At 52.7% G+C, this 8730-nt stretch overlaps 1 protein-coding gene across 1 annotated transcript; it reads right to left on the reverse strand.

Annotated features, from left to right (window-relative positions):
* Positions 1–723: 723 nt before the first annotated feature.
* Positions 724–7444, reverse strand: SOX7 (SRY-box transcription factor 7). Its single transcript, XM_021698852.2, has 2 exons — positions 7143–7444; positions 724–3589 (listed from the first exon to the last, which is right to left on the reverse strand). The coding sequence occupies exons 1-2, from the start codon at positions 7378–7380 to the stop codon at positions 2667–2669; spliced, it is 1161 nt and encodes a 386-aa protein (XP_021554527.1). The 5' UTR covers positions 7381–7444; the 3' UTR covers positions 724–2666.
* Positions 7445–8730: the final 1286 nt, after the last annotated feature.

The raw sequence follows: 8730 nt of genomic DNA on the forward strand, positions 1-8730 counted from the left end.
GCTATTAAAGTAACGACTACAGATTACGATCAGAATTGAAGGCTGAACATATGCCCATTTCAGCCCTCCCAGAACCCACTCCTTGGCTCAGAGAGCCTGGGAGAAGACAAGGCTACCCTTGACTTGAACAAGTAACAACTGCTCCCCCACGGAGAGAAGCCAGGCATGGTGACCCGCAAGGGGACTGAGTAGTCATCTGCTTTTTCCAGACATTTTTTGGCTGGGATTTTAATCCTAAGCCTCACAAGATGTTACATCTTTTAATTACCAATCCAGGCATTTCCCTCCCCATTCCACTGGGTTTTGAAAGCCTGCGATGTCTTGTTATACCACATCAATAAATGCATAGTAAAGAGAGAAAACTAGGTATTTTTCTAGATTATTTCAAAGAAGGAAAAAAACGTGGCAGCCTTAAGGAAGCAATTGGGCAGAACTTACGTCTTATCTTGAGAGCGCCTGATAATCACCTCATTCCACTTTAAAGTGTGAAGTCATCCTGAGGAGAAAATTGTTCTGCAGGTAGGTTATGAATTGCTCTTTTTTTCAATATTCATGATAACAACACTGTTTCTAATATGTCAAATTAGGCTTTATCTCTTTACCATAATTCATAAAATAAACCAACACTACAAGATAACTTTCTAAAATAAAAAAATTGATGTAGAAAGTATTTTGACCAGTACTGTAAAGGAGAACTGGGCATAATATCTATGCCTCCCTGGAAAACCTTTTCTGTTTGCAAAACTATAATTCAAATGATAGAATGGTCATGGTACAAAAACATTTATTTAAATTAAATATTTTAGACAGATCAATATCTACAACCGTTCCAAAGCATGTGTATCTCTTACAAAAAAAAAAAAAAAGGAACAGTTTAGCTTAATGTCTGTGATAATGTTTTACAAGATTATTAATATACATTCTGGACTGCACCAGTCAATCATATGTCAATGATTTACCATTTATTACCAAATGTTGCATACAGCAATAGCATAAAGATTAATTATATCTTATAAGTAATTTTATAGTAGGATGCCTTGGAAGGAAAAAAAAGGATCTCTCAACAATATAAAATATAAGCTAAAAATAGGAGAATATATAAAACACTTACATATTTCATACAGGCAATAATATGCTGCAATTAAAAGACAAACAACTGTCTTTTCCCTCGTTGCTAGGTATGTTCCTTCAAAGGAGGTTTGTGAGAAGGATGGAAATGTTTTTGGGGTGGGGTCAGGGCTCAGAAACTTTTCTGAATCACAGTGCGTTTCTGTTCTTTGGGAAGTCAGTATAGGGAAGGGGAAGTTGTTTTGAAGTGTTAGCTGAAGATGTTCCCAAGAACCAGCTGTCTGGTGAGGAGAGCAAATTCCTATCTCAGTCATAGGAATCATGTAGGATTTTTAAGCCAGGGGATCTTCGAATTCATGGGCAGGTCAGGGGTGGAGGAAGAACAGAGAAGAAGAGAAAAAGAAATCCCGGGAAAGGAAGAAGGGGAGTCAGAGACAGTGAGAAGGAAGCTCCTTTTGCACCTGCAGAGGGGAGAGTATGCTGAAATATTGCTCAAGAAATGAACACATTCAGATGGATGGTAAATGATGTGGTGCAGAAATTCTTTTTAGGTTCCCTGCTCTTGGGGTCATTCAGAACAGGAAGTTGACAAGAAATTGCCAACATCTAGAAGAGCATCTGATTTAGGCTGTACAGACATGCATTGAAGGATGAGCAGGAAGGTGTTTGTGTTGTGCATGTCTCGCATACGCTGACTGTATAGATTCAGGCTCTGTATATTCTCTTGACACGTGTGTGATAAAAAAAAAAATTTATCTTAAACAATGGGTTTAAAAACCAGTGGCTTGAATTCAGTCACATTCAGTAATGCAGTCAACGCTAGTGGTTAATTTCCCAAATCAAGACGAATGCTGTTCCTCAAATTGGAAGAGTCTTTTTGAAAAACCACGATCATTTGGGAAGGCAATGCTGTGCAGAAAGCCATGTGTTCTTGGGCTGTGCACACGGAATTATCACCAGGTTGGACGTTAATGAATTTTACTAAGACAAACTTTTTCTTTTTAATTAGCCTTGAAAGAATCCTAGGTCAGAAAACCCTGGAGCTGAAGGGGCCTTAGATGTCAAGTCTGTCCCCCACTTTACAGATTGGGGGAGGGGCTGGAAGGGGAAGAGAGCCGAGTGCGGGTCCCTCCAGCCTTCCGAGGCAGAACTGGGACCGGATCCGGGGTCCTCTGGGTCCCAGCCCAGGCCTCTTCTCACCTGGAGGACCCAAAGATCAGGACGGCTGTACCCCATGCGTCTGGGTCAGAAGCTGGAGAGGTGTGAATGCCGCTGAGATTTTCACACATTGGTTTCCGTGATGGGGACCGGGAGAAGTAATGAAGATCTGCCGGTTAACCATCTTTCGGCAACTACCTTGCCTTATTCCCAGGGTGTAGCCAGTGAGAACCCATTTGAAGGAATATACTCAAAATGTAGGCGGCAGGGAGCGCAGGGGCACTCAGACCAGCAGAGCCCCGTTCTGCCCCGCGGACAGTTCAGACCTGCACACCCCGGGCGGTCGGAGGAAAGCCGGTAGCACTGCGCGGTCGCCTCTGCTCCTCCCGGGAAGGAGAGGGCTGCGGGGCGACTCAGGTCTGGGCTGGCTGCCTCCGACTCTATGATACGCTGTAGCTGTTGTAGTACGTGGCCGTGGCATCAGCCAGCACGGAGATAAGGCTGGTCTCTGTGGGGCCTGTTGATGTCACCTGGGAGACAGGGGCATGCCCACTGAGGGCCACAGCCCCTGCAGCAGAGTCTGGGTGGCCAGGAGTGTTCAAATACTGGTCGAACTCATTGCGATCCATGTCCCCCAGGAGTTCCACCTGGCTCAGCTGATCCAGGGCATCAAAGCCGGGGTGTTCAGGAGGGGGGGAGAGTTGGCCCAGGTGGGCGTGGAGGTTGGAGTGGAGAGGGTGGTAGGTGGCAGGAGAGTAATAGGCAGGAGATGGGGGACAGGCAGGTACAGTGGACATCACAGAGACGCCCGGGGACTGGCCGAGGGCCAGGGAGCCCAGGGGATGGCCGCAGTGGAGGGGGCTGGGGGCGTACTCCGGAGAGTAAGTGGGCCCCTGCAGGTGGGCGATGCGGCGGGAGTGCGCATGCTCCTCCTGGCAAGGGGAGGAGAAGAAGGTCTGCTCCGGCTCCAGCACGTCCAGGGGCGACATTTCCGGGGGCGTGGGCAGCCCGTACGGGTAAGTGTCCACGCTGCCCGGGGTGCCGCCGCCGCCAGTTGGCCCCTCGTGGTAGCAGCCACGCAGGCTGGGCAGGGCGGAGCCCGGGGAGTACTCACCCCTGTCCTCCTTCTCCCCCAGCGCCCCGCGGCCGCCGCCCCGCTTCTCGGGCAGAGCGTTCTGGTCCCGGGAGAGGGAGCTCAGGAGGAAGCCCGGGTCCACGCGCTTGCAGAGGCGCTTGGCCTGCTTCTTCCTGCGAGGGCGGTACTTGTAGTTGGGGTAGTCCTGCATGTGCTGCAGGCGCAGCCGCTCCGCCTCGTCCACGTAGGGCCTCTTCTGGGACAGCGTCAGCGCCTTCCACGACTTTCCTGCTCACACAAGTCAGAGAAGGCCACTTTCAGCATCTGCGCGGCTTGGGGAGGCCGGTGCACCTGTCTCAGACGCTCGTGCCTCCCAGCGTCCACACTCGCACACGCTGTCCGCCTCCGTCCCCCATCCCACATCCCACCCGCGGTTACCCGCCCTCTCCACAAAGGACACCGCACTCCTGGCACCCAGCTCCCAGCCCAGATCTCGGCACTGTGAGGCCAAACCAATCTCTCCGCTTGCATCCCGCAAAACCACTAACTACGCGCACAATCACTTCACCTCTCCTATAAAAGCCGTTAGATAACGCAAACGTGTAAACAATGCGGGATTCACAGTGAAAGGCCCACCGGACCCAATGTCAGATACACGATAAAAATATATAACAACCACACTGATCTGGGCTCTTTTTTACCCTACGTGGACCAAGTCTAATCATTTGTGCATTTTAATGAAAACTCTCTGCCTTTGCTGATCACCGCTGCCTCTCAGCAAGTGATGCTGTATTTATGGCATAAATCCCACAGGCCTTCTTGTGAGGGAACTCGGGCTCAGTACATCATTTCACAGATGTAAGTAAATTACAGGATCTCACTTAGGGGAACAGACAGTTATCCCTCACATCTGAAGGTCAGTTAGGACCCCGGCATGTGAACCCCATTGCCAGAATGCTCACATCTGCCTGCAACATGCACAAGCACACGCACACACACACTCACGATAAGGCTTCCTGCTCTCTACTTAATCAGTACCCTGTCACTGTGGCAGGGGGCAGTTGCTCGGTCATTGACTCTTCTTACAGAAGCAAATGCTCTGACTCCCCTGGGTCTCTTTTTTCCCTCACTATAAAATGTGATACTATCCAATTCAAAACTCTCTCTTTAAGAAGCATTCCACGCTTGTAGCCCACTGGTGCTGAAGTGCTGGTTTCACCTGGATTTTCTATTCATCCTTATTCCCTTCTGTGTTGTTTTGTAAATTGCTTTAGCATCTCTCTCATCTGTCAGTACATTCATTGCACATCCCACGGGCTGCTGGTTTTCTGAAGGTCATTTCTGGACCCTTACCGCCCTGGGTGAACTTGGGATTCTACAACTTTGGAAGTTCCCCACCCACACACACACACCCGACTCTAATGTATCCTGAGGTTACCAATCCTACTAGCTTGGAGGTAAGTACCCCCATCCCCACGCCCTGTAAGGAAAGGGGCCACATGTCCCACCCAGAACCCTCGGCACAGGGCCCAGTACAGAGCTACGTGTCCTGCCACCTCGGTACCTGCACTGGCCAACTCTGCATGCCTGGCCCTCAAAGGTCACTGGAGGAGGGCTATTATTAAAGGGTGCTCTACCATTGGGATGAAAGTTTACAACTATTGTGACAGAGTCATCAATTGATATAATTAGCTGTCACTTAAAAGGGCAACTCGAAAAGTGTCAGGAACTCTGGGTTTGGAGTTGGTCAGCAGTTCCCTGTGGCTGAGACTGCAAAGTTGTTGCAAGAGGCCCAAGATCCTGGTACACCCCACACCCTGTCTGTGGACTGAATATAAAATGTGACTCTAGTTTCTAAGTGTACATGGATGTCATAGTATTAATAAAATAGTCATTTTAAATGCCATTAAATGTATTAACTGTCTTTATGTGCCTTCTTATTCATAGTATCCTAAAAATAGTAGTGCTACTAGGTGAAGTTTTTGATGTTAAAGATTGGAAAGCTTAGAGGCAAAAAAGTTGCCTAGTTAGAAAGGAAAGGGCTGGGCAAGATCATGGGGTGGACGTGGATCATCCTGCTGCCCCCCCTATTAACAGGTGTAGAAAATCCGTATTTTTAAAAGCCCCTACCCCAGGGCCAGGGGCTATGTGGTTAAGTAGGAAGTAATCAGTGTCTTCCCTGCAAAATGAATTATAACCTCTGGAAGCCTAAGTGCAAATCACCAACAGGGATCAGCTCACAAGAGGCATTTGTCAGGTAGGTCCTTTTGACTGCCCGTCCCCTGGGACGCAGGCAGCCTTAGTCCGGAAAGGCTCCCCGGCCTGAGCTCCTCTCCCATCTCTGGCCTGGGCCCGCAAGGGAAACCTCACTCTCTCCTGGTCACAGGAGCTGCCCTTGAGCAAAAGGCACAGTGCCTGGGCCCACCAAAAAAAAATGTTGAGGGACCCACACACACACACACAAAAAAGGTATTTTCATTTCTTTAAAAACCTGAAGAAAAAAATGAACTTTCAGGTAAATGCTTTACTGCTGTATATATTAATATTTTTGTCTTTATGCCGACACAGTATGAAATATAATTTTTAATATTTTTTATGAAGAAAGGGGCTCACTAAGACACTGACCTACAGTGTGTCCTGGGCATATCGAGCCAGGGGACTGGGCCATGGGTAGGGGACTTTTTGAAACCAGCAGCTTTGAAACGGCATCTACACTGCAGGAAGAACCCTGGTTTAGCCAGTAGAAAGGTGGGTGACGGCCCTCACTCCATGGTTTGGAGCTCTGGAGGGAAAAGGAATAAGGCTCAGTTCTGGGGGAGGGGGGTGCAGTTGGGGAGGGTCAGGCCAGCCTCAGGTGACCACATAATTTCCCTTGTTCCACTGTGCCTACAAAATGCTTCGAAAGGTCCCACAACTTAAAAGGAATAAAACCTCCGTGGAAGGGCAAAAAGGTTAGGAGTAGAGCAGAGTTGAAAGTACTCAGCTCCAGACGTGGGAAAGAAGAAACCCCAACGAAAACCGACTCCAACTCTAAATTTTCGGACGTGCCCTAAATCCTTTCTCTGGGCCCCTCCGGTCTGGCTCGACCCTGTCCCCAGGCCCGCTGCCCCTGCTGGGACTGCGTAGCAGCACTTGGAAAGTGGCAGGCTCCAGGACAGACCTCACTGGCCGCCCTGAGCATCCCAATCACAGTATCTACACTCCTGAGATTGAGAAATACATTATCGAATCGAGCCTATTTGCGTACTTTTTGCTGTAGGTTTAATAAAGTTAAAGAAGGGATGCGTTTCCGCAAGGTCTCTCTTGACGAGTATTCGTTAATAATATTTACAACCTCCTTCTGTGAGCGTGCCAGTGGCAAAGTTCAGGGAATGGTGGGTTTCCCGCTTCGGTATTCCTAGCAAACACCGGTTCCACCCAGCCTCTGCGTTTCCGTCCTGACCTGTGTGCGCGCAGGTCCCGGTCGCCGGGCAACCGAGGCCTGGCCGCTGTCGGCCCCGCCTGTCCCCTGGGACCCCAAACTCCGCTCCTGTTCCCGCGAGTGGGCTTCCTGGCCGGCCGCAGCGGGCCGCGCGGTTTCACTTTGGGCCCCGTCGAGGTGTCCCTGCTCTGAATCCCTGTCACTGTGCGCATACCCACGCTCGCACAGATGCCCAGCCTCGCGGGCACAGCGAACGCTCGCGCTCCCCGAGCATACCCATACGCCGGGTCCTACCCAGGCTCCGCGCGCTCGCAGGACCCCCACCCCCGGTCCCCAGCCGAGCCCCGGGGGCCCGCCTCCGCCAGCGCCCCCGGCCCGCCGACCTCCCGGGGCCCCCCGCCCGCCCGCTCGCTTACTCACCCAGCATCTTGCTGAGCTCGGCGTTGTGCAGGTCCGGGTTCTGCACCGCCAGACGTTTCCTCTCGTCCTTGGCCCACACCATGAAGGCGTTCATGGGCCGCCGGATACGGCTCTCCGAGCCCTTGTCCCCCGGTGCGCGGGGGGCGGCCGGCGGCGACAGCCCATCCGACAGCTCGGCTTCCAGGGCCGGGCACTCGAGCCCCTCGGGCCACGGATAAGCTCCCAACAGCGTGGCCATGGCCGCACGGAGGTCCCCTCGCTTCGCCTCGCAGGGCAGGCGCGGACCCGGCCCTCGCACGGGTCGGGCGTCCAACTTGGCTGGCAGCCGCGGCCCGTCCCTTTATTTATCAGCTTCGGGCGGCCGCGTCCTCCAATGACTCTCGAAGGCGGCGCGGCCCCTCCCTCCGTCTCGGCGCGGGCCCACTCCCTGCGTCCTGGGCCACCGCGTCCCCGCTCCGACCTGCCAGGAGGGGGAGAGTGGAGGGAGGGCCACTTCCCCGTGCCCGCCCCGGCCCACTCTCTGCCTCCCGAGTCCCTCCCGGGAATCCGCGCCTGGCCGCCTCCAGTCCCGCCCGCTCTGGGTGCAGGTGTCGCAGAGCCCGGAGGCGGGCGCCGCCCGCAGTCCCCTCGCCCTGGAGCGGGAGCCAGACTCCGGGGCCCTGTCCCAACTGGCCGTGGCCTCTCCTAGCCCCACTCCACCAACTCCCCGCGCCTGGAATCCCCTGGAGAACCGAAGCCAAACAGGTTTCGCTAGGCCTGGCCGGGCACGATAGACATGGACCATGAATCCCCCCAGAGCAGCGTGTGAACCGTTCTGAAGAGAACATTCCTACTCTTTTTCTCAAGTAACCTGGGCTCCAACAACAATCTCGCTCCCAGCCAACTTCGGCGGCCAGAGACTAGCAAGGACTAGGGATGTACTCCGCATGGGGTTCTATGCAGTGCTCACCGAGCCCCTACTCCCCACCCCCGACGCCCCCGCAACTCCCAGGCTGTCTTGAGGGCTTGACTGCATTCTCAGTTCTCCTTTATTCACTCTGCCATCTGATTCTCTCCTCTAACACCCTTATCTCCACACCGCGCTTGTCTCCGAAGTCGCTGGTCTCCAGCTCCCTGTCTCTAGCTCTTCTCTCAGGGAACTTCCTTCTGGTTGTATTTTCTCTTGTGTCTGTCCTACTTGTCCTGCTCCTGAGTTGCTCCGGCCCTCCCCTCCCGGGTTCCCCTGCGGCTTTCCCTCCGACTCCCCAGGTTAGACTGGGGCAGGTTCTGGGCCCGCGCTCAACTCAGAGGGCTGAGGGCTGGGAACTGAGAGCAGTCTCTCCAAGATGCCAGCCCTCTGCCCTCGAGGACAGCTCACGCGATCCCATGCTTCCTGTGAGTAGGGCTGTCCTCCTGGCTCTTACAGCAGCATCAGCACACAGTAGGCCCTCAGGAACTGCCGAATAAGTGAATGAGTAAGTGAGTGAGTAAATAAGGCTTAGACACACCCTACTGTATAAAACACGGCAATCATAAGGCTTGGTTAGATCCTGGAATTCAATCTACAAATATTTACTGAGCACCATCCCTGTTCAGGGCTTAGTAGAAG

This window comes from Neomonachus schauinslandi, chromosome 2 (genome assembly GCF_002201575.2).
Source record: "Neomonachus schauinslandi chromosome 2, ASM220157v2, whole genome shotgun sequence".
In the NCBI taxonomy this organism is placed as follows: Eukaryota; Metazoa; Chordata; class Mammalia; order Carnivora; family Phocidae; genus Neomonachus; species Neomonachus schauinslandi.